The 25,899-nt window shown below is 42.2% G+C and overlaps 1 protein-coding gene across 4 annotated transcripts in view; it reads left to right on the top strand.

Annotated features, from left to right (window-relative positions):
* The first annotated feature begins 3,794 nt into the window (after positions 1 to 3,794).
* Positions 3,795 to 25,899, top strand: part of LOC137369846 (serine/threonine-protein kinase Nek7-like) — a 99,388-nt gene continuing 77,283 nt past the window's right edge. For 3 of the 4 annotated variants that reach the window (XR_010975025.1, XM_068031450.1, XM_068031448.1), the window contains exons 1-6: positions 3,795 to 4,110; positions 4,427 to 4,783; positions 4,897 to 4,943; positions 9,164 to 9,231; positions 10,264 to 10,899; positions 21,009 to 21,128. Coding sequence is in view for 3 of the 4 variants with exons in the window: in XM_068031450.1 (XP_067887551.1) it covers positions 4,762 to 4,783; positions 4,897 to 4,943; positions 9,164 to 9,231; positions 10,264 to 10,899; positions 21,009 to 21,128 (893 nt within the window). In the remaining variant the exon portion in view is untranslated. The remainder of the gene's footprint in view (positions 4,111 to 4,426; positions 4,784 to 4,896; positions 4,944 to 9,163; positions 9,232 to 10,263; positions 10,900 to 21,008; positions 21,129 to 25,899) is intronic. The other variant, XM_068031449.1, reaches the window with a different exon arrangement.

The raw sequence follows: 25,899 nt of genomic DNA, 5'->3' as shown, positions 1-25,899 counted from the left end.
AGAGAGCAGGCTATACTAGACTTGGTGATGTGCAACGAGATAGGATTAATTAATGACCTCATAGTTAAGACACCCCTAGGTAGCAACGATCATTATATGATTGAATTTTACATTCAGTTTGAGGGAGAGAAGAGTGGGTCCAAGATTAGTTTTTAAAGATAAATAAGGGCAATTATGAGGACATGAAAACTGAGCAAGCTAAAGTGAACTGGCAAATTAGGTTAAGGGATAGGTCAATAGACATTTAAGTGGATATTTCAGAATACACAGAATAGATACATTCCAACGAGAAAGAAAAATTCCAAGGGGGGATGACCCACCATCCATGGTCAAGTAAAAAATTTAAAGATGGTATCAAACTTAAAGAAAAAGCTATAATTGCGCAAAGATGGGTGGCAGGCCAGAAGATTGGACAGAATATTAAAAAACAGCAAAGAATGACTATAAGATTGAAAAGGAGGGGAAAATTAGAATACAAGAGAAAGCTAGCTAGAAATATAAAGACAGATAGTAAGAGTTTCTATAGATACTTAAAAAAGAAAAGTTAACAAAGTGAGCGTTGGTCCTATAGAAAGTGAGTCTGGGGAATTAATAATGGATAATAAGGAGATGGCAGATGAATTCAACAGGTATTTTGCATCGGTCTTCATTATTGAGGATACACTGAATTAGCTGTAAGTCAGGAAATGGAAGGGAGGGAGGAACTCAAGCAATTTACAATCACCAGGGAAGTGGTACTGAACAAATTGTTGGAGCTGCGGGCTGACAAGTCCCCGGGTCCTGATAGACTTCATCCTAGGGTGTTAAAAGAAGTGGCGAGTGAGATAGTTACTGCGTTAGTTTTAATTTTCAAAAATTCCCTAGATTTGGGGACGGTTCTGTTAGTTTGGAAAAAGGGAGGGAGACAAAAAGCAGCAAACTACAGGCCAGTTAGCTTAACATCTGTCTTAGGGAAAATGTTAGAAGCTTTTATTAAAGATATTATATGAGGGCACTTAGAAAAATTCAAGGTAATTAGGCAGAGTCAACATGGTTTTGTGAAAAGGAAATCACGTTTAACCAATTTATTGGAGTTCTTTGAGGAAGTTACATGTGCTATGGATGAAGGGGATCTAGTGGATGTATTGCACTTAGATTTCCAGAAGGCATTTGATAAAGTGCCACATCAAAGGTTATTGCAAAAATAAAAATTCAACGTGTAGGGGCGTAACATATTGGTATGGATAGAAGATTCACTAGCTAATCGCAAACAAAGAGTAAGCATAAATGGGTCATTTTCTGGTTGGCAAGATGTAATGAGTGGTGTGCCATAGGGATCAGTGCTGGGGCCTCAACTTTGTACAATTTATATAAATGACTTGGATGAAGGGATTGAAAGTATGGTTGCTAAATTTGCTGATGACACAAAGATAGGTAGGAAAGTAAGTTGTGAAGAGGGCGTAAGGAAGCTACAAAAGGATATAGATAAGTTAGGTGAGTGGGCAAAGATCTGGTAAATGGAGTATAATGTGGAAAAATGTGAAATTGTCCATTTTGGCAGGAAGAATTTAAAAAAGCATATTATTTAGATGGTGAGAGATTGCAGAGCTCTGAGATGTAGAGGGATCTTGGTGTCCAAGAACATGAATTGCAAAAGGTTAGTATGCAGGTACAGCACATAATTTGGAAGGCTAATAGAATGATATTGTTTATTGCGAGGGGAATTGTATACAAAAGCAGGGACTTTATGCTTCAGCTGTACAGGGCATTGGTGAGACCACATCTGGAGTACTGTGTACAGTATTGGTCTCCTTATTTAAGGAAGGATGTAAATGCACGGGAAGCAGTACAGAGAAGGTTTACTAGACTAAAACCTGAAATAGGCGGGCTGTCTTACACGGAAAGACTGGACAGGCTAGGCTTGTATCCGTTGGAATTTAGAAGAGTAAGAGGCGACTTGATTGAAGCATGTAAGATCCTGAGGGGTCTTGACAGGGTGGATGTAGAAAGGATGTTTCCCCTTGTGGGAGAATCTAGAACTAGGGGTCACTGTTTAAAAATAAGGGGTTGCTATTTAAGACAGAGATGAGGAGACATTTTTTCTCTCAGAGGGTCGTGAGTCTTTGGAACTCTCTTCCTCAAAAGGTGCTGGAAGCAGAGACTCTTAATATTTTTAAGGCAGAGGTAGATAGATTCTTGATAAGCGAGGGGGTGAAAGATTATAGGGGGTATGCGGGAATGTGGAGTAATCAGTTCAGCCATGATCTTATTGAATGACGCAGCAGGCTGGAGGGGCCAAGTGGCCTACTCCTGTTCCTAATTCGTATGCTCCTATGTTCGTATGTTCCTCTTCCAGACCTAGTGACACATGAGGTAACTCATTTGTTGTACTGTTTTTACATTCAGCAGACTGTGCTCTGAGTTGTTTCTTTAACAAAGATCCTTTCCACATCGAACAGTCATTAGCCTGACTCACAACTCACCATTAAGAGGTCCAGCTAGACATGATTGAGTGTGAGGAGGTCATCAAACCTTAATGCAGCATCTTTCACAACCATGGTGCTTTACAGATAATGAAGTACTCTTGAAGTGTAGTCACTGTTGTAATGACGGTAAATGCACAGCAAGATCCCACCAGCTAATAGTGATGTTAGATGAAGGATAAATAATTGGCCAGGACAGTAAAAGAATGGCTGTTCTTTGAAATAGTGCAATAGGATCTTTTACTTCCACCTGAGAGGGCAAATGGGCCTCGGTTTAACATCTCAAATGAGACGACACCTCTGATAGTACAGTACTCCCTCAGTATTGTAGTGGAATGTTAGTCTAGATTTTGTGTATTTACAGCAGGAGCAACACGTACAACACTGCCAGTACAGCACACCAACTCATCGCAGAGAGAGATAACAACCAAATCCAGGAGATGGAAGCACAACATCCTACCACCAGAATGATATCGTGAATATTGCTGTGAAAGAAAATGAGGCATAGAGGCATTTTAAAGTGTTCAGAATTACAAGTTTAATTGTATAAGGTGATAGTAAATTTCCTTTAGTAGCCAGTAAAAAAATTAATGTTTGGAAAAGGCATTGCAATTTTTTTAAATAGAGGGATGTTATATTATCAAAAACTGATTTAGGACCTATATTGTTCATGTGTATGTATGCATATATATCTACAATATCACATCAACCACTACTGCACTACAATCTGTGTACCAAACACACATTGTATCATTCTGCCACATGTGTAGAGACATGTAAAATATAAGGGATGCAAACTCCAGTATCTATGTTAAAAAGAGTGCTTATTTTGGAGCTGTGGGAACTACAAGAAATAACAGACCGTAGCAGATTAGCTGCCTCTTATACACACCACCCAGTTTTCCTTACTATTTGAGTGGGGTGCATGACAATTGGCTGACCACTAAATTCCCGTTTTGTGCTCTTGCTGAAGTTGAATTTCATTCCCTGGCTTACAAATTCCTCAGTAAGGAGCTGTGTGGGATGTTTTAAACTGACCTGAGCTTGATTTGATGCTGATTCAATTATTTAGAGTGGTGAGATTCTGTCTTACTTCCCCTTTAAATATTTAGATTTCTAACCAAAGGCAAAGAGCTCAACACATATGTGTATCCAGACATGAACTGACCTCTTTACTGGCAATGACTGTTACAGTCCCAGCCGGGCAAAAGCCGAGTAACACAAAAACAGTTCTGCCTGGCCAAAAGCTGAACTGCAGCTACTGGTCTCCGGTCTTTGAGTTGCAGTATAAATGCATAAATACAGAGGCTTCCCACAATACCGTAGCAGAGGAAGTGAAAGTGAAACTTAAAGAATTGATAGGAACTTGAGAGCTGGGGACTGGCTGATTTTGTAGGATTCTATGTTTATCAGATTTTAATTTCTAATTTATGATTCTGAGTGTATTGCTCCTGGGTGGGTTTTTTAAAATCCAACCAAGGCTCATTGTGCTGGACAGCACTAGGGTTGGAAAGAGCAGTGCTTACTGACACTGTGCAGCTTCCAGAGTTCTTCAGGAAAGTAATCTCTGAACTGAGGAAGAAACAGCAGAGCTTAAAGTACACAAAGAGTCGAGTTCAGAGACCCAGACAACTGCTGGCAAGTTTGAGTGAGTCTATATTTCTCATTTTTTTGCATGATATATCATACTGCCTTTAATTTATGATTAATTATGAACAATGCATTTTTGCTGTCTGCTATCCTTGAGGGCTTTTTGCTCCTTTTCCTTGGAGCTTGTTTACAGGTTCTTTTCGCAGATAACTTTCTGCCACTCCAGAGTGAAACCAGGTGGGGTACTCAATGTACAGAAAGGTGAAGGGGAGTTCCACCGAAAGCATCAAAATTTATGAAGCTGCTTCAAAGGTGAATAATAAAAAAAAATTCCCATGACACCAGGAATAACTCCCCTGCTCTTATTCCAATAGTGTCATGGGATCATTTACATCTACCTGAGGAAACAGATGGGACCGCTGTTTAATATCTTATCTGAAAAATTATAACTCTTGACAGTACGGCTGCACCCAAGTGTCAGCCTGGATCATGTGATCAAGTCTCATGGAATGGGATCCAAACCCACAACCTTCGAACTCGGGGGCAAGACAGCTGCCTCTAAGCCGAGGCAAAAGAGGGAGATTTGAAGGATTTTCTTTCAGCGAGAATCATTAGAATATGGAATGCAGCACTGTAAGTGGATGCTGAAGCTGAGTCAATCAAAGTATTAAAGAGAGAATTGGTTGAACTCTTGGTGACAAGGGGACCAATGGCCTGGGGGTTAAATCGAGGTAAGTAATACACAGACCGCTATTGTTATGCCAGTGCTGTGCCCAGACTCAACCTCGAACACAAGTGTTATTTTGATGACGTTAAATTACTAAAATATTTATATTGCCTGTAGATACCATGTCTCAGCTGTCAGAAATGGACCATCTTCCGCCTAAACCTGTAAGTTCTTCTCTTACAATTCACGTAAATTTCAAATCAACATTAGAACTTATTTATTTACTAGTAAGTTACCGATGTTGTTGCCAATGGTCAGTTGATGAATCCAAGTTTTTTATACAAGAGATTGTGACGGAGTTACAAGAAAGTTTTCAGAAACTTGCTCCACCGAGCTGTCTAGTGGCAGATGTTTGTAACTAAACAGTGACAGTTGACAGAAAAAATTGAATGGGAACTGTTAACACAACAATGTACAGCCATTAATATCATCAGAAAAGCATGACTAAAATTGGTAGCAACAGGAAATAAGGTTTCTGGAAAGGACGTTTTTGGAAATCTTGCCCTCCGCCAGATATGTAATAATACATATACTTATTGCTTCTTTAAAATGAATGGAATGAAATTTCATCTGTGCAGAGAGACTAGAGACTGCATTTGATTATGGTGACAGGGGTCCTGGAGGCAGGCCAGAAGGTGGCAGGGAGACCCTGCCTCAGCCCTCTGTCAGACCCCTGAAGCCATTTGAAGGCGGGCAGGCAATTAACTGAATACCATTGGGGATGCCGTCTCTTTAAGGGATGAGCTCCCGTCTCCAGAGCTGCTGGCCAATCAGCAGTGTCAATGGGAGCAGTGGCGACAGTCAATACTGCAGGAGGCCCTGCAGTACAACGATATCCGGTGACCCCGGAAAAGATAAGTAAGGTCGGGGTTGCCAGGGCCATTCAAGCAGGCCCCGGCATTGAGCCGGGGGGAGGGGTTGTTGGTGAGGGTGGGGGAGTGTCTTCCTGGGGTGGTGACAATTGCTGCTGGTGGAGCGGGGTGGTGGGGGGTTCTCTGGGGTCATGTATTGCCCCCAAAGCAGGGACCTCCCTTGACCCCACTGGGAAGCCACCAGGCTTTATCTGTCAGCAACTCCCCATGGCAGCGGGCTCCCTTTCTTCTAGAAAATTGAGATGGAGGTAGGAAGAGGACCTTAGGCCATTAATTGGATAGATAATAGGATGGATGCTTATGGGACCCCAGGGGTAGCAATGCAGGGACAAGAAGAGGTTATTGCAAGAGATGCTCCTGTGGGGGAAAGGTTTAATAAGACTGTTGGTAGCAGAATAAAGAAGCCAGGGGGTGTGGTGGGGGGACGTTACCCTGGAATATTGAACAATTTTGGCAGTTGAGATCAGGGTCCAATCGTGTTCCATGTGGTCCAATCAGATCTGAAGATGAATGGCTAAACCAGCTGTAGAATCACAGAATGATACAGCACTGAAGGCCATTCAGCCCATCATGCCTGTGCCAGCTATTTGAAAGAGAGAACCAATTAGTGCCATTCCCCTGCCCATTACTCATTATTGTATACCTCTGTTTATAAAGCGAGTGATCCCATCTGCTTTTTTCACAGCCTTCTCAACTTGTCCTGCCATCGTCAAAGATTTGTGTACATACCACACACCCTCAGGTCTTTCTATTCCTGCACACTCTTCAAAATTGTACCTTTTAGTTTATATTGCCTCACCTCATTCTTCCTATCAAAATGCATCATTTCACACATCTGTGTTAAATTTCAGCTGCCAATTTTCTGCCCATTTCCCCTGTATTTCTATGTCCTCCTGAAGTCAACAACAACAGCAACAACTTACATTTAGAACATAGAACATAGAACATTACAGCGCAGTACAGGCCCTTCGGCCCTCGATGTTGCGCCGACCTGTGAAACCATCTGACCTACACTATTCCATTTTCATCCATATGTCTATCCAATGACCACTTAAATGCCCTTAAAGTTGGCGAGTCTACTACTGTTGCAGGCAGGGCATTCCACGCCCCTACTACTCTCTGAGTAAAGAAACTACCTCTGACATCTAAAATAATAGCAAAATACTGCGGATGCTGGAAATCTGAAACAAAAACAAGAAACGCTGGAATCACTCAGCAGGTCTGGCAGCATCTGTGGAAAGAGAAGCAGAGTTAAGGTTTCGGGTCAGTGACCCGAAACGTTAACTCTGCTTCTCTTTCCACAGATGCTGCCAGACCTGCTGAGTGATTCCAGCATTTCTTGTTTTTGTACCTCTGACATCTGTCCTATAGCTATCACCCCTCAACTTAAAGCTATGTCCCCTCGTGTTTGCCATCACCATCCGAGGAAAAAGATTCTCACTATCCACCCTATCTAACCCTCTGATTATCTTATATGTCTCTATTAAGTCACCTCTCCTCCTCCTTCTCTCTAACGAAAACAACCTCAAGTCCCTCAGCCTTTCCTCGTAAGACCTTCCCTCCATACCAGGCAACATCCTAGTAAATCTCCTCTGCACCCTTTCCAAAACTTCCACATCCTTCCTATAAAGCGGTGACCAGAACTGCACGCAATACTCCAGGTGCAGCCGCACATTATTTATATAGCACATTAAACGTGATTAAAACATCCCAAGGTGCTTCACAGCAGCATTATAAAACCAAGTATGACACTGAGCCACAAAACAAGATATTAGGTCAGATGACCAAAAGCTTGGTCAAAGAGGTAGGTTTTAAGGAATGAGTTAAAGGAGGAACGCGAGGTGGAGAGGCGGAGCAGTATAAGGAGGGTATTCCAGAGCTTGGGGCCTAAGCAACTGAAGGCATGGCCACCAATGATAAAGCAATTAAAATCAGGGATGCACAAGAGGCCAGAATTAGAGGATGCAGATATCTAGCTTGTGGGGCTGGAGGAGATTACAGAGATAGGGAGGGGTGACAGCGTGGAGGGATTTAAAAACAAGGACGAGAATTTTAAAATCAAGATGTTGCTTGACCTGTCACCAATGTAGGTCAGCGAGCACAGGGGTCATAGGGAATGGAGCTTGTTGCGAGTTAAGACATGGGCAGTAGAGTTTTGGTGACCTCAAGTTTATGGAGAGTAGAATGTAGGAGACCAGCCAGGAGTGCATTGGAATAGCTAAGTCTAGAGGTAACAAAGGCAAGAATAAGGCTTTCAGCAGCAGATGAGCTGAGACAGGGGCGAAGTCGGGCGATGTTATGGAGCTGGAAATAGTCAGTGATGGCACGAATATGAGGTCGGAAGCTCATCTCGGGGTCACATGTGACACTAAGGTTGCAAGCAGAGTGACTTAATCTCAGACTGTTGCCAGGGAACGGAAAGTCTATTTGTTACTATCCTCACTGCTTACGACATTTCTGAGTTTTGTGTTATCTGCAAACTTTGAAGCTATGCTCTGTATCCAAGTCATTCTTGCATGTATATATGACAAAAAAAGCAGTGATCCTAATATTGGCCCTGGGGAACACTACTGTATGCTTCCCTGCAATCTTTTTTTTAATTCATTCATGGGATGTGGGCGTCACTGGCTATGCCAGCATTTATTGCCCATCCCTAATTGCCCTTGATAAGGTGGTGGTGAGCTGCCTTCTTGAACCGCTGCAGTCCATTTGGGGTAGGTAGGCCCACAGTGCTGTTAGGAAGGGAGTTCCAGGATTTTGATCTAGCGACAGTGAAGGAACGGTGATATAGTTCCAAGTCAGGATGGTGTGTGACTTGGAGGGGAACTTGCAGGTGGTGGTGTTCCCATGTATTTGCTGCCCTTGTCCTTCTAGTTGGTAGAGGTCGCAGGTTTGGAAGGTGCTGTCTAAGGAGCCTGCAAAACAAAAATTTCAACGCTACTCTGCTTTCTGTCTCTTACCAAGTTCTTCAAATAACTCAGTCAAACACAATTTGTTTTTAACAATATGTGTTGGCTTTTAGTTATTAAGCCATATTTTTCCAAGTAACATTTAATGTTGTCTTGGAGTATTGTCTCTCCACACCACTGACATTAGGCTGACTGGCCTGTAGTTACTGGATTTATCCCTCTTCCCTTCTTTGAACAGAGTGTCATATTTGCAATCCTCCAGTCCTCTAGCACCACTCCCATATCTAAGGAGGATTGGAAGATTGTGGCCAGAGCCTGTGCTATCGCCATCCTTAATTCCTTCAGCAAACTAGGTGACTTTTCTACTTTGAGCGCTGCCATACACATTCAAACATGCATCCCTTGGACTTAAGGGAATGAAGCTGTGTGGCAATACTAAGGGGAACAACTAGGATGGAGAGAGAGTAAGAGTTTTACTAAGGACAGGGAATGATGGTGAAAGTATAATTGAGCAGCTATGGGAGTATTGTGACAAAAGCAGGGCCAAAGGCTAGACATTTAGGAGTATAAAATGGCCATTAAAGGAACTATTTTTCTCAACAGGACAAGAAGGCTGAGAGCAAAGCAGAGACTGAAGGGGAGAGCAACAAATCCGTGGGATCTGCCCTACGGTAAGTACAAAATGTATGTGTATGCAATATGGTCTCTCTGCTTCAGCACAACACTGTTACCTGATGGATTGTTTCTGTGCTTCAGGGCAGTACTGCTACCTGATGTACTAATGTTAGTGTTTTTTTGCTAAGACAATTTTAATTGATGGTTAAAGTAATGACCAATGCTCCGATCATTATTGAGCTAATTTGTCTGAGCTAGGTCACTATTTTTTTATATTCGTTTCATGGGTTGTAGGCGTCGATGGCAAGGCCCAACCATCTTCAGCTGCTTCATCAATGACCTTCCTTCCATCATAAGGTCAGTTGTGGGGATGTTCGCTGGTGATTGCACAATGTTCTGCACCATTTCAGATACTGAAGCAGCCCTTTTCCATAAGAAGCAAGATCTGGACAACATTCAGGCTTGGATTGATAAGTGGCAAGTAACATACGTGCCACCCAAGTGCCAGGCAATGACAATCTCCAAGAAGAGAGAATCTAACCATCTCCCCATGACACTCAATGGCATTACTATCGCTAAATTCCCCATTTTCAACATCCTGGGGTTACCATTGACCAGAAGTTGAACTGGAGCAGCTACATAAATGATGTGGCTGCAAGAGCAGCGCAGAGACTGGGAATTCTGTGGCGAGTAACTCACTTCCTGTCTCCCCAATGCCTGCCCACCATTTACAAGGCACAAGTCAGGAGTGTGATGGAATACTCCCCACTTGTCTGGATGAATGCCACTCCAACAACATTCAGGAAGCTTGAAACCACCCAGGCAAAGCAGCCCGTTTGGTGATCACCTCGTCCACCACCTTAAACATTCACTGCCTCCACCAGCAACGCACAGTGGCAGCAGTGTGTGCCATATACATAGAGAGCTGTGCAGGATGGCTTTTAATAGCCACGTAAATGCCTGCAGGAAAGGATGACAGAAAATTGGAAAACAAAAAAAAAATTAAAGTATAAATAAAACTGTTCTTCTCAAAGTCGGTCCATGTGTAGAATTCACTGTCTCAATATTATTTGTTTTTCTTGGTGTAGGTGCATGTCCAATAAGTCTAGTCTTGCCAGGAATGATGAAGTGAATATATCCAACCTCAATATGTCTGAAAATACTTCCACAATTGATGTCAACAACACTAGTTATGAAGGAAGTGAAGCAAATGAAACATTTCCAAACCTGGATGGATTTAGTATAGCAAGCTCTGGCTGCAGTAATCTGGGTAGTCCCCTGTCCTTGAGCATCAACACCAATTGTTGTGATCCCAGTGACCCTGTATTAGGCGATACTGACAGTGTACATGGAGCCTTGGATATCTGCCACAATAGTTCCAGTGAGGTTGGGTTGGATAAACTGGACACATCCAATCCTCAAATCCCTACCTCTGGAGAGACAAATCGTTCTGATAGTGTTCAGTTTGTCAACACTGAGAATGCAAGAATGGAAGACAAATTACTCTTGGACTCACAAAGCTTTGAGAACTCCAGTGCCAGTAGTACTGATCTCTCCAGCATGCTTCACGACAAAATCATTACTGAAAGCTCTGGAATTGGTTCAAGAGATATTTCAAGTTTTGGTGCGACTGGGTCTGCCTGTAATGCACAGCTTGACGAAATTATTGAAAGCTACGAACCTGAAGACACCATCGAACCCAGCAAGTTTAAACGACGTTCAGTGTAAGCAGATTTTTAATCATTAATACTCATAATTCGTTTATTACTTGATAACTTCTTTCTGTTCATGACTATACTTTTCATTCACCTGCCACTGCCTGTGCCCCAGTTGTAATCTTCCTTTCACAGATAGCTGTGACGCTCGGAACTGACTTTAATGAAGAGGAGGGGCTGCACACCCCATGCTCATTCATCGAACTTCACTTCAGAGTTGAAGCAGAATCTCCTTGTAACAATTGTTTGTAGCTGTCGCAGTTGATCTGTGTTATTGCTCACAAGTAAAGTGAATATTGTCATTAGAATTGAAGGCTACACAACAGTGGTACACTATAGTTGGAGGGGAGGTTTGACTCAGGTTTGTGTCTATCTCTCTACTCCTTCTTCAGGTTGAGAGTTTATCTCTCTCATAATCAGATATCAGGGTCAGCAAAAGGCTGAGAAGATGGGTCAAATAGTTTTTTCTTGCCTTTTCTTTTCATTCGTTCTTTTCTTTCCTTCATGTTCAGCCATTGTCTTCAGTCCCTTCTCCAAACTCCGTTCCCTAGCTACCGACTCCATCCCTCTCCCTGGTATCATTGTAAGATTAAGCCAATCTGTTCACAGCCTTAGTGTCACATTTGACCCCGAATTGATCTTCCAAACTCATATTTGTGCCATCACTAATACTGCCTATTGCCATCTCCATAACATTCCCCGGCTTTGCCTTGTCTCAGCTGATCTGCTGCTGAAACCCTCATTCATGCCTTTGTTAGCTCTCGACTTGTCTATTCCAATGCACTTCTGGCTGGTCTCCTATATTCTACCCTCTGTAAATTTGAGGTCATCCAAAACTCTGCAGCCCATGTCTTAAACTGCACCAAGTCCCGTTCCCCTTTCATCATTGTGCTCACTGACCTACATTGGCTCCCGGTCAAGCAACGTCTTGATTTTAAAATTCACATCCTTGTTTACAAATCCCTCCATGGCCTCGCCCCTCCCTGTCTCTATAATCTCCTCCAGCCGCACAAGACCTACGAGATATTTGCATGCCTCTAATTCTGGCTTCTTGTGCATCCCCAAATTTAATCACTCCACCATTGATGGCTGCACCTTCATTTGCCTAGGCCCTAAGCTCTGGACTACCCTCCTTACACCTCTCCGTCTCTCCACCTCATCTGACCTAATATCTCCTTTTGTGGCTCAGTGTCATATTTTGTTTTATAACGCTGCTGCGAAGTGCCTTGGGACGTTTTATTACGTTAAAGGTGCGATATAAATGCAAGTTATTGTTCCCATGCATTTCCTCATTATATTTTTGTCTCTGTCTTTCTCTTTTCACCATCCCATCTGCCTGGATTGTGTGTGTACATCATTCTGTTCTCACAGCTTGTGAGTGTGCATCTTTTTCTGTCTCTCACTTCATCTCCAGCTTGTGTGACTTCCTATATTCTTCTCTCTGTGTTTTATATTTTTCTCTGACTCTCCCCATTCCTTCGTTGTGTGCCTTTCTCTGATTGCCCCATTCTCAACTTGTTTGTGTTTGTGTTTCTCTCTCTCTTTCTTTCATCTTCTCCCCTCCCCAGGTGTCTCTTTCTTAGAATCACAGGATCTTATAGCATTTATGATTCTATGATTTACTGTACATTGTACACCTTTGGTGGTGCAGAGATTTGTCAGGTACACTCTGATAATGAGCTCATAAATTTGTTTGTTTACAACCATTTAAAATAGCACCCACAGGAATACTAAAGGTGCAAAAACTGGTGCCAGCACTTGGGACAGTCAATAGCAAACTATAATTAAGTGAATTATTGTGTTTTTATACCTTCAGAATTATGCAAACTCCATGTGACATTTTGAATTCTTATACGGCATTAGAAATTACAATCCAGTGACACAATGAACAAGCCTAGCAAAAAGGTTTGACTGCAGCACTCCCTGTTAATAATGTCATTAGAATGTAACTTCTAATACTGTGTAAGATCTCCTTTACAAAACAACTGCTCCCAGGCAGTTTCAAAATGACCAGTAGCCTAACTAGAAAATGAGGGCTCACTAAAAGATACCAGTAGTTGTACTTTATTTCTCTGTATAAAAATGTAGGAAAATGCAGTTGATGGATTTTTTTAACATTGAAATCTTCCCATCATTGGAATTAGACTTCTTGCCACTTCTACTTTCTTTTGGACAGAAGCAACTGAACCAGAGCAACTGGGAATGCAAGAGGTCAGCCTGGTGCTTGGAGTGGGGATCCCCTAAAGGTACACGGGGTGGTCCACACCTCTGGCCTCCTCTTTTTTAAAATTCTTTCATGAGATGTCGGCATCGCTAAATTCCTAATTGCCCTTGACAAATGAGTGGCTTGCTAGACCATTTCAGAGGGCAGGTAAGAATCAAGCACATTGCTGAGGGTCTGGAGTCAGGTAAGGATAGCATATTTCCTTCCTGAAAGGACATGAATGAACCAGATGGGATTTTATGACAATCGATGATAGTTTCATGGCACCAGTACTGTAACTAGCTTTCAATTACAGATTGTTATTAGTGAATTGAATTTATTAATTGAATTTAAACTCCACCAGCTGCCATGGTGGGATTTGAACCCGTGAGTCCAGGTATCAACTTGGTCTTTTGATTACTAATTCAGTGACATTACCTCTGCGCCACGCTTTCACATGTCCCAACGACCCTTCTTCTCCCCTCCCCACTGCTACCCCCCCCTCACTTTGCCAGATTTTTTTAATGGGATGTTGGCATCACTGGCAAGGCCAGAATTTGTTGCCCATCCCTAATTGCCCTTTAGAAGGTGATAATGAGCTGCCATCTTACATGCTAACCTCATCCTCTGCTATACCGCTGTAATCTTTTATATTTATTCTGTATGTATCTTTTGTTTCTTGTCTCATTATCACCTGTTTTTAACTTGAACCATCATCCTTTTTATCATTTAATTGATCCTGCCCCATCACAGACCACTGCCATTTGTTCTTTCCTTGCCGAGCCACCCTCCCCTCCCTTTTCCCTGACTCTTTATTTGCTTAACACCTGTTCATCTCTAACATCTTTCAGTTCTAGTGAAAGGTCTGGGGAGAGTTTTATCCTGGAGCAAGCATTAGGTTCGGGCGGGAGGTTACCGTCAGCTGCATTTGGATGGTTGCCTCCAGAGGGACAGGGTGACAATTTAAATAGGTAAATGCATTAATTCCAGCTACATTTTAACCAGCATTTAAATTTAATGGCACATCCATTTGCTTCCCAGCCTTCCTGAAACTCACTATTGAAACTAAAGCAGGAACAGAACAGCAATTCATGCGGCTCATTAAAAGAGCTCCAGGTTTTGGAGCTCGAGCAGCATCTGGCGTCACTGCAGCGCATCCGTGAGGTTGAGAGCTTCGTGGATAGCACATTTAAGGTCACCCCACAGCTTGAGTATGCAGGGAGAGAGAGAATGGGTGGCCACGAGACGGTCAAGGAGAATCAGGCAGGTAGTGCAGGAGACCCCTGAGTACATCTAACTCCCCAACAGGTATTCAGTTCTGAATACTGAGGAAAGTGATGGTTCATCTGGAGAGTGCAGCCAGAGCCAAGTCCTTGGGACCATGGTTGGCTCAGCTATACAGAGGGCACAAAGACTGGAAGAACAACAGTGATAGGAGATTCAATAGTTAAGTGAACAGATGTGTTTTTGTGGCCGCAGATGTGAATCCAGGATGGTATGTTGCCTCCCTGGTGCCAGGGTCAAGGATGTCACTGAATGGCTGCGGGGCATCCTGAAGGAGGAGGGTGAGTAGCCAGCAGTTGTGGGCCACATCGGTACCAATGACATAGGTAGGAAGAGAGATGTAGTTCTGCAGTCAGAATTTAAGGCGCTAGGTAGGAAATTAGCAAGCACGACCTCAAAAGTAGTAATTTCTGAATTAATCCCAGTATCACATGCAAGTGAGTATAGAAATAGGAAGATAAAGCAATGAATGCTTGGCTGGAAAGATGGTGCAGGAGGGAGGGCTTGAGATTCCTGGGACATTGGGACTTGCCCTGGGTGAGATGGGACTTGTATAGGCCGGATGGGTTGCACCTAAACAGAGCTGGGACCAATTTCCTTCCAGGGCAATTTGCTAGTGCTATTGGGGAGAATTTAAACTAACTTGGCAGGGGTATGGGAACCAGGAGGTAAAACGAGAGAGGAATACCACGGTGCACAGAATACTGGGAGAGACAGATGGCACTAGAGTACGAAATAGTAAGTTATTAGGTGGGTTCAGAATATTGGGGAAAGTAATAAAGTCTAAATGAGGTTTGCTGTGCATGTGTGTAAATGTGCGCAGTGCGGTAAATAAGATTGGTGAGTTACAGGTGCAGATAGCCAAATGGAGATATGATGTTGTAGCTATAACGGAAACCTGGTTCAGAGAAGGGGAGGCTGGGTATTAAATATTCCTGGATACAAAGTGTTCAGAAAAGATAGAAAAGGAGAGAAAGGGGAAGGGATGGCAGTATTGATTAAGTAGAACATTGCAGTGCTGGAGAGAGAGGATGTCCCAGAGGCGTCAAGGACAGAATCTATTTGGCTAGAGCTAAGGAACAAATAAGTTGGGATTAAATTGCTCAGTGTAGTCTATCGGCCACCAGATAGTGGGGAAAAATGCAGAGGAACAAATTTGCAAGGAAATTACAGAGAGATCCAAGAATTATAGAGTAGCTATAATGGGGGACTTTCATTATGCAAATATAGGCTGGGATAGTAGTAGTTTAAAGGGCAGAGAGGGGCAAGTGTTGCTAGAGTGTGTTCAGGAGAATTTTCTACAGCAGTATGTTTCTAGTCCAATGAGAAAGGAGGCATTGCTAGACCTGGTTCTTGGGAGTGAGGTGGGCCAATTGAATCAAGTGTCAGTAGGGGAACATTTAGTGGGTAGTAATCATTAATTGTATCATAAGATTTAGGTTGTCTATGGAAAATGACAAGGAACAATCCAGAGTAAGAATAATTAACTGGGGGAAAGATAACTTCAATGGGATAAGAATGGATCCGACCCAGGTAAATTGGAATCAAATGTTGGCAGGCAAAACTGCAACTGAACAATGGGCTGCCTTTAAAGAAGAGATAGTTCAAGCACAGACAAGGTATATTCCCACAACGGGAAAAGGTAGGTAAACAAATACAGAGCTCCCTGGATGACAAAAGAGATAGAAATTAGGATCAAGAAGAAAAAGTGTGCTGATGACAGATGTCAATCAGACAGGTTTTCTTAGGATTAAACAAGAACTATGTAAGTTTATTAGCCTTATCACTCTAACCTGGTTAAAATTACTAACATACGTGATGCATCCATGCTCATAGGCATACAAGAGGCACACACACACAAATAGATACAGAGGGCAAGAAAGAGTTATGGGGGTTGAAGTAGAATTTTTAATAAATGGAATACAGATACTTAATGTCCTTGGTATAATGTCCTCAACTGAAGTTAAGGCCTTGGAGTCCTTGCTGGGGCCTTGTGCACAATTCCAGGCTTGTTAGCACCAGAAGGTCGAAGAGAGGCTTTGTCTGGTATGCTTAAGCGTAGAAGCTGTCCGCATAGTTTTCCTGGGACTTTGTTGGAGAGAGAGATAGAGAGAGATGTCTTTCACTTGAGGTTCAGAATTGCAGTCTGTTTCCTTTCTGTGAGGCACAATTCAAAAGCCCCAGTCTTACAGCAGGTAGATCATGTGACCATCTCTTTGTTTGAAACAGCAGTTCCTGGAGGGGTGTTGGAATTTAAAGTCTTTCAGACATACTTGGTGGAGAGTGGAGTTTGGCTCTTACAAAGTCAAAGGGGTGTCGATGTCTTTTGATTACCCTTATTGGCAACAGTAATCTTGCAAATTGGATCAGGGAGCACTTGGATTGTTCCAGCTAGACTGGTTAATTTCCTTCTGTCTTTCAGCCAGCCCTTGTCTTCTCAGAATGCAAATGTGTGGCCATTTTTTTAACTGTTCAGTTCTGCTTTTTAAAGTTATTTGCAATGTCCAGTAGAAGTTTCAAGCAGTGTTCCATGATGAAAATTAATATGTTTCCATTTGGCAGGTGTGATTTCCATCACAGAATACAGAGAGACAATATAAAATAAAGTGTACAATTCTAAAAGAGGGGCAGGAGCAGAGGGACCAGTGCATAAATCATTGAAAGTGGCAGGACAAGTTGAGAACATGGTTAATAAAGCATACAGCATCCCAGGCTTTATCAATAGGGACATAGAGTACAAAAGCAAGGAAGCTATGTTAAACTTGTATAAAACACTGGTTCTGCCTCAACTGGAGTATTGCATCCAGTTCTGGGCACCACACTTTAGGAAGGATGCGAAGGCGTTGGAGACGGAGCAGAAAAGATTCACAAGAATGGTTCCAGGGATGAGGAACTTCAGTTATGTAGGTAGATTGGAGAATTTAGGACTGTTTTCCTTGGAGAAGAGAAGGTTAGAGGAGATTTGATAGAGGTGTTCAAAATCATTAGGGGTCTGGACAGAGTAGATAAATAGAAACTGTTCTCATTGGTGGAAGGATCGAGAACCAGAGGGCATAGATTTAAGATAATTGGCAAAAGAAACAATGGCGACATGAGGAAAAACCTTTTCATGTAGAGAGTGGTTAAGATCTGGAATGCACTGCCTGACAGCATGATGAAGGCAGGTTCAATCAAGGCATTCAAGAGGGAATTGGATTGTTATCTGAAAATGAAGAATGTGCAGGGCTACGGGGAGAAGGCGGGGGTTTGGCATTAGGTGAATTGCTCCTTCAGAGAGCCAGCACTGATATGACGGGCCAAATGGTTTCCTTCTGTGCTGTAACCATTCTATAATTATAAGTCAGGAAAATACTACAATAAATACTCAATCCTCTTGCCTAGCACTGGGAAAGGGTTATTGAGAGTATTTCTGGTGAGAGGTTAATTTCTCCACTTTGGAGTTATCAAGCCTCAGATCAGGATTGGGTAATGCTGTGGCTACCTTAGATTGGACCTCAAACTCGAAGCAAGATGACCTGCAGCAGCAGCAACATACTGCAGAGGAGAGACCTACAGGTGGTGAGCAGAGAAAGCAGAGCCGCAGAAGGGTGAAGCTCGCAGGTGGCACTACCTACATAACAGGGTGCACGGGCCACAGGCTGTATTTCCTTGACGTGTTTGAACAGCAGTGCTTCTGGAATCTGAGGCTGAGGCTGTCAATGTCAGGTGCTGGCAGACATCAGCAGCCTCCTAAAAGACGGCCTACTCTCCACTGGAATAAAAACAGAAGATGGTGGAAATACTCAGCAGGTCAGGCAGCATCTGTAGAGAGAGAAACAGAGTTAATGTATCAGGTTAATGCCCTTTCGTCAGAACTGGAAGGAGTTGAAGACAAACAGTTTTAAGCGAGTACAGAGCCAGGGAAAGAGGGGAGGAGGTAAAGAACAAAAGGGAAGGTCTGTAATACGGTGAAAAACAGGAGATTAAATGACGAAAGGGATGGTGGTGCAAGATAAAAGGAGATGGTAATGGAGGAAGTAAAGAAACAAAAGATGTGTCTAGAGTAGGTGCAAATGGGAATAGAAAAATCATCACCAACAGCTGCCATCCAAAAAAAATGGGGGCAGAGGTTATGATTTGAAATTGTTGAACTCAATGTTGAGTCCGAAAAGCAGTAAAATGCCTCATCGAAAGATGAGGTGCTGTTCCTCGAGCTTACACAAAACTTCAGTGGAATAGTGCAGGAAGCCGAGGACAGAAGTCAGACTGGGAGTAGGGCAGAGAATTAAAATGGCAAGCGATTGGAAGCTCGTGATCGTGCTTGCTGACTGAATGAAGGTATTCCGCAAAGCAATCACCCACTCAGCATTTGGTTTCTCCAATTTACAGGAGACTGCATCAGGTGCAGTGAATACAGTATACCAGATTGACAGAAGAATAAATAAATCACTCTTACACCTGGAAGGAGTATTGGGGGCCTTGGACAGTGGGAAGGGAGGAGGTAAAAGGGCAGGTGTTGCATCTCCTGCAAGGCAAGTTGCCGTGGAAAGGGGAGGGGATTGTGGGGGTGATTATGGAGTGGACCAAGGAATGAACGCTCCCTTCTGAATGCTGAATGGGGATGGGGAGAGGAAGATGTGTTTGGTGGTGCTTGTCAGGGCAATTATGCCAACTTTTCCTGTGATGACATTAGTCAGAATGAGCAAGCACTCATGTTTGCACTCTGGCTGGCTTCCCACAGGTAAAGGGCGGCATTGACTGTGCACATTTGGCAATCCGTGCACCCCAGATCAACCTGGAGTATTCTTCAACTGCAAGGACTTCCACTCCAACAATGTTCAGCTGGTCTGCAACCACAAGAAGAAATTTATGACTGAATGTTGTGTGACATGGCACGGCTGATATTTAATTCTATCATAGGTAGCTGGAAAGTCCCCATCTCCAATAGTCAAGGATGCCGAAACACTGGAAATCTCCAGCCCTGCCTCCTCTGCACTTGTCAGCTGGAAAATCTGTGGAGGATCACTGCCGGTTTTCTCCCTCTTCCTAGTTATTTATTATTTTTTATTTTTTTTTAGAGATACAGCGCTGAAACAGGCCCTTCGGCCCACCAAGTCTGTGCCGACCAACAACCACCCATTTATTCTAACCCTACAGTAATCCCATATTCCCTATCACCTCCCTACACTAGGGGCAATTTACAACAGCCAATTTACCTATTACCTGCAAGTCTTTGGATGTGGGAGGAAACCGGAGCACCCGGCGAAAACCGACACAGACAGAGGGAGAACTTGCAAACTCCGCACAGGCAGTACCCAGAATCGAACCCGTGTCCCTGGAGCTGTGAGGCTGCGGTGCTAACCACTGCGCCACTGTGCCGCTCTTCTCCTCCAATGGTGAACGAATAGACCTATGAGTGACTTAATGGCATATGTTCACCCAATGGTTGAAGTGTGTTTGTTGAGGGTGACTATTAACAAAAAGAATGAAATTGCATAAGGATCAGGGTGAGTGGCAGTGGTGCATGGATAGATGGGACGTGAGGAATTGCATAGAAAAAGTTTGATTGGTGCATTTACATAGTGAACGGTTTGCCGAGTAATGTGATGGAGTAAGCCTGACAAGGCAAAGTGAGGGGAAGGGGAGGGGTGATGTGCACAACTGAATTTAAGTGAACGTGGAACTGTATTCAGCTTTCCGAGCCTGTTTTGGTCATTAAAGTGCTTCCTACAATGAATCTAGGAGCGTGGTGCAATGTTCCTGTGGCTAACCTCCTTGGACACATCCAGCCATGCCTTCTTTGTGGCAGCAGCAACAGGTTTGTTCCTCCCAACACTGTTGAAGAGTATCTCCCTCCAACTCCTCGGTGCACCCAGCAGTATATTAAGGGAGGCGTTATCAAAGTGGAGCCTAGCCTTTGAGCATCCTGAGTCAATCCTATGCAACTGGTGCCTCTGTACAAAACCTCCCAACTCCTCCATAATCCATCTTTAGATTGGCCCTTTAAATACTTGAATTGAGATTGCATCATACAGGTCCATTCCACGCCCACTGCCGCACATGCGACACCATACCTGGAAGTAATAGCCTGATTAAATGACTCTGATAAAATGCCACAGACAGACATGCTGAAAGTTCTTCCAGATTTCCCATCCTATATCAGAACTTTGTGATCCTATCTTAGCTCCTAACCAGTGATTTATAAAGTTCTAGCATGATCTCTTTGCTTTTATATTCTATTCCTCTATTTATAAACCCAAGTAAGCCATATGCTTTTTAACCACCTCACTTGGCCTGTTACCTTTAAAGATTTGTATATATGGACACCAAGGCCAATGCATCTATGCTATTCGCCTAAACAACTCTTTGTGATAGTCGGTTCCACATTCTAACCACTCTCTGGGTTAAGAAGGTTCCCCTGAATTCCCTATGGATTTATTTGTGACTATCTTATACTTATGGCCTTTAGTTCTGGTCTCTCCTGTGCATTACTAGCAGGGCTGTTTATTCTGTTTGTCTGTCTGCAAACGCTGCCTGACATGTTGAGTATCATTCAGTATTTTCTATTTTTATTTCCATGCGTTATTCATTTGGTAATTTTTTTCTCTGTTTATTTATTCTGACCAGCAGTGTATTAAACCTGAATTTATAGTTACAGGAAATCCTTTGATGAAGTACGGATAATTGGAAAGGGATCCTTTGGTTCAATTTATGAAGTGAAACACAAAATTGACAAGCACGCGTATGCTATCAAATGTGTGCAAATAACAAAGTAAGTGTGCTTCCTCTGTTTAGGAAAAAGTGTGTTATTCTATACTTGTGAATTTTTGTTCTCAGTGTACTTAGTGCAGCCATTCTTTGCTTAGTCCATAAACAACTGGAACAGGACAGAGGAGAGAGCTTTAGCATTAGACCCCAGATCGGACTACTTACACATGTGCAGATGTGAAAATGAATGGGCTCACACATGTGTGACATGAAACAGACCACTAATGCATGTGCAACTGATAAACATGTCCACTCCTGTGTGCACTCACAAAGTTTCCTTTCTAAACGTATTATCTACTGATAACAGGACTTGTCATCAGACTTCCCATTATCAAAATTACAAAAGCAGCCACCCCTAAATTGTACAGTTCCATTTGAAACTGTGCAGCTGTTCACCCTAATCAAATCGTCCATAGGGGTCAAAATCCTGGAACTCCTTAAGTAACAGCATTGTGCGAGCACCTTCACTACACAGACTGCAGTGGTTCAAGAAGAAGGTTCATGAATACCTTCTCAAGGGCAACTGGGAAGGGGCAATAAATGCCAGACTTGCCAGCAATACCCAGACTCTAGGGTTGAAGTAAACCAAAAAATGAAAAATGTTAAGACTGCAGAATGCCATCATTTTCCACTTTTATTTTTACCCATCATCAGTGGGAGTCATTGCTGTAGTTTAGTTGGTAGCAATCCACTGAGTCAGCAAGTTGGGCTTAGGTCCCACTCCAGGACAAGAGCACAGAAATCAAGGCTGATATCCCAGTGCAGTACTGAGGGAGTACTGCACTATCACCAGTGCTGACTTTCGGATGACAAGTTAAACTGAGGCCCTCTCTGCCCTCTCAGGTGGATGTAAAAGATCCCATGGCACTATTTCAAAGAAGAGCAGGAGCGTTATCTCTGTTGTCTCAGCCAATATTTATCCTTCAATTAACATCACAAAAACAGATTATTTGGTCATTATCACATTGCTGTTTGTGGGAGCTTACTTTGTGAAAACTGGCTGCTGCATTTCCTATGTTAGAACACTTCAGAAGAACTCCATTGGCTCTAAAGCATTTTGGGATGCACAATAGCTGTGAAAGGTGCTCTATAAATGTAAGTATTTCTTTTCTCAGAGTTGGTAACGCTTCATCCATACTTTTGTAATTTTATTGGTGTGCATATTTTTTAAGGTGTCAGCCTTGGGTCAGTAGTAATGCTCTCGCCTCTAAGTCAGGAGGACCATAGGAAATAGGAGCAGGAGTAGGCCATTCAGCCCTTCGACCCTGCTCCGTCATTTAACTAGATCATGGCTGATCTACCTCAACACGATTTTCCCGCACAATACCCATATCCCTTGATGTCTTTAATATTGAGTAATCTGTTGATCTCTGTCTTGAACATAATGACTGAGCCTCCACAGCCCTCTGGAGTAGAGCAGTCCACATATTAACCACCCTCTGAGTGAAGAAATTCCTTCTCATCCCAGTCCTAAATGGCCTACTGAAGTGATTTATGACTTTAACCCCTTATAGGGACTAAATCAAATCAGGAGTACATCCCTCTGAATCTCGTTCAATTAAGTTCAAACCAGACAAACTCTTACGGACACTTATTTGGGTCCAAAGAATTGAATTAGTTTTTCCTCAAAGAAAGAAAACTAACAGAGAATATTACCATCTTTCAGATATCCTATTCTTTAATAATTATGGCTAAGTCATAAATATCCCAGACATTATAAGGGTCTGGGAAACTTTCTTCAATATGTATCTCTTCACTTAAAGAGACACAGAAAGGGGGTTCTTGTAGTTGTATGCAGAATGCTACATGAGGTGATTTATTAACTTTTATATATTTATCAAAGAATTTAACATGCAATACACTTTTAAGTGGATAAGTTTACTACAATATCAAAGATTACAAAGAGATGTAAAACATAATCTTATTTCTAAAATAGAATCCAAAAGTTCAACCTTGACAATGTTACAGCAAAATATCTTAGAATATTCATCAAAATTCAAAGTAAACCTTTAACTTAAATTCCCCGAGTAAGCCTCCTGCTTAACAAGACAAAACACTCTCAGTTAAGAGCAGAATTCTCTTGTGATGCAGTCAGCTGTTCTTACCATAGGTTGAGAACCATTGATGAGGAATTTCAATACCTCTGATTTTTCAATTCAAAACTCTCACGTTTATACTGTTTCTAATCTATTAACTCATCTTTTGGAATATAGGTGTTACTTTTCTGTGTGTGTTTTTCCCGCTTTTGTTATTCATATATGGTAATATCATTAGCTCCTTATTCCCAATTAATTATCTGCTGAGAATTCCCTTCTCATGAAGTTTTGAGCTTGTATCTGGTCAAAATTTTGTTGGTGTTTTATAGTAACACTAAGACAACTTTATAAATGTGTTTTATACTCTAAAGATTTTTAATTAAATTTGTGCAGGAACTGTGTTTTTCCTTTTTGGGTTAAATTGGGTTGACATGGCATCTATTTTTGTCGTTAACATTCCATTTTGTGATTGATCATCTATGATGGTTCTTTGATGGTACTTTGTACCATCTCCTTAAGTCAATCTGTCTATATCATTAACATTATCAATGAATTAGGATTATCATTATCAGTACGGACCATGTATAGCCTGTCTCACTTAACTTAAAAATGTTTCTGGTACACATTGCATTGTAACAGGGATGTTCATGGATTTTTAACTCTGCCCTTAAAGGGAATTTCAGTGAGTCTTGAACATAAGAACATAAGAACTAGGAGCAGGAGTAGGCAATTCAGCTCCTCGAGCCTGCTCCGCCATTCAATACGATCATGGCTGATCTCATCTTGGCCTCAACTCCACTTTCCTGCCCATTCTCCATAACCCTTCAACCCATTACTAATTAAAAATCTATCTCCTCCTTAAATTTACTCAATGTCCCGACATCCACTGCACTCTGGGGTAGTGAATTCCACAGACTCACAACCCTTTGAGAGAAGTAATTTCTCCTCATCTCTGTTTTAAATCTGCTACCCCTTATCCTAAAACTATGACCTCTCATTCTAGATTGCCCACAAGAGGAAACATCCTCTCTATGTCTACTTTGTCAATCCCTTCAATCATCTTATATACCTCAAATAGATCTCCCCTCATTCTTCTAAACTCTAGAGAGTAAAGGCCTAAAGTGTTTAATCTCTCTTCATAATACAAGCCCCTCATCCCTGGAATCAATCTAGTGAACCTCCTCTGAACTGCCTCCAGTGCAACTACATCCCTCCTTAAGTAAGGGGACCAAATCTGTACGCAATACTCCAGGTGTGGTCTCACTAATGCCTTGTACAGTTGCAGCAACACTTCCCTACTTTTATACTCTATTCCTTTTGCAATAAATTCCAGAATTCCATTTTCCTTCCTTATTACCCGCTGTACCTACATACTAGTTTCCTGCGATACATGCACGAGGACATCCAGATCTCTCTACACCGAAGCACTCTGAAGTTTCTCTCCATTTTGCCTTTAATAATTTGCCTTTCTATTCTTCCGACCAAAATGGATAACCTCACACTTATCCACGTTAAACTCCATCTGCCAAATTTTGGCCCATTCACCTAATCTATCCATATCCATTTGTAAATTTCTTATTTCTTTCTTGCAACTTACAATCCCACCTATTTTAGTGTCATCTGCAGATTTGGCTATAGTACCTTCTATCCCTGCATCCAAGTCATTAATATAGATTGTAAATAGTTGAAAACTGACCATTTATTCAATCTTTAATTCTAAAAGGTATTTATGTATTAATTATCTCTAAATTCTACCTAATTAAGCCCATTATATCTATATTTCATCACACTACCTCTTATTCTGAGACTGTGTCCACTGGTTCTAGACAATCCCCCCACCCCCGCTAGGGGAAACACCCTTCCTGGATCAACATTGCTGAGCCCTGTAGGAATTTTGTATGCTTCAACGAGATCACCTCTCATTCTTCTAAACTCTAGAGAATACAGGCACAGTCTCCTCAATCTCTCCTCATCGGATAATCCCGCTATCCCACAAGTCCATCTGCTGAACCTTCATTGCAATCCCTCTATGGCAAGTATATTCTTCTTTAGGCAAAGAGCCTAAAACTGTACACCATACTCCACGTGCAGTCTCAAAAGCCTCTAAACAATTGCAGCATGACTTCTTTACTCAAATCATAGAATCATAGAAAGTTTACAGCACATAAGAGGCCATTTGGCTGTGTCTGTGCCAGCTGAAAAACAATCCACCAATTCTAAACCCACCTTCCTGCATTTGGTCCTTAGTCCTGCAGATTACGGTACATGAGGTGCATATCCAGACTCCTTTTGAATTAGTTGATGGTTTCTGCCTCAACTACCCTTTCAGATAGTGACTTCCAGACCCTCATCACCCTCTGGGTGAAAAAGGTTTTTCTCGTCTCCCCTCTAATTTTTCTACCAATCACTTTAAATCTATGCCCCCTAGTCACTGACCACTCTGCTAAGGTAAATAGTTCCTTCACCTGCACTCTATCCATGCCCCTCAAAATTTTGTGCATTTCAATCAGCTCTCCCCTTAGCTTTCTCTGTTCCAAGGAGAACAACCCCAGCTTATCCAATCTTTCCTCATAGCTGCATTTTTCCAGTTCTCATAAATCTCCTCTGTACCCTCTCTAGTACAATTACATCCTTTCTATAATGAGGTGACCAGAACTGCACACAGTATTCAAGTTGTGGCCTAACCAATGATTTATAAATAACCTCCCTGCTCTTATATTCTATACCTTGGCTAATAAA

The sequence above is a fragment of the Heterodontus francisci genome, chromosome 5 (genome assembly GCF_036365525.1).
Source record: "Heterodontus francisci isolate sHetFra1 chromosome 5, sHetFra1.hap1, whole genome shotgun sequence".
In the NCBI taxonomy this organism is placed as follows: Eukaryota; Metazoa; Chordata; class Chondrichthyes; order Heterodontiformes; family Heterodontidae; genus Heterodontus; species Heterodontus francisci.
The sequence above is the reverse complement of the archived record's forward strand: the minus strand, read 5'-3'. Positions and strand labels throughout refer to the sequence as shown.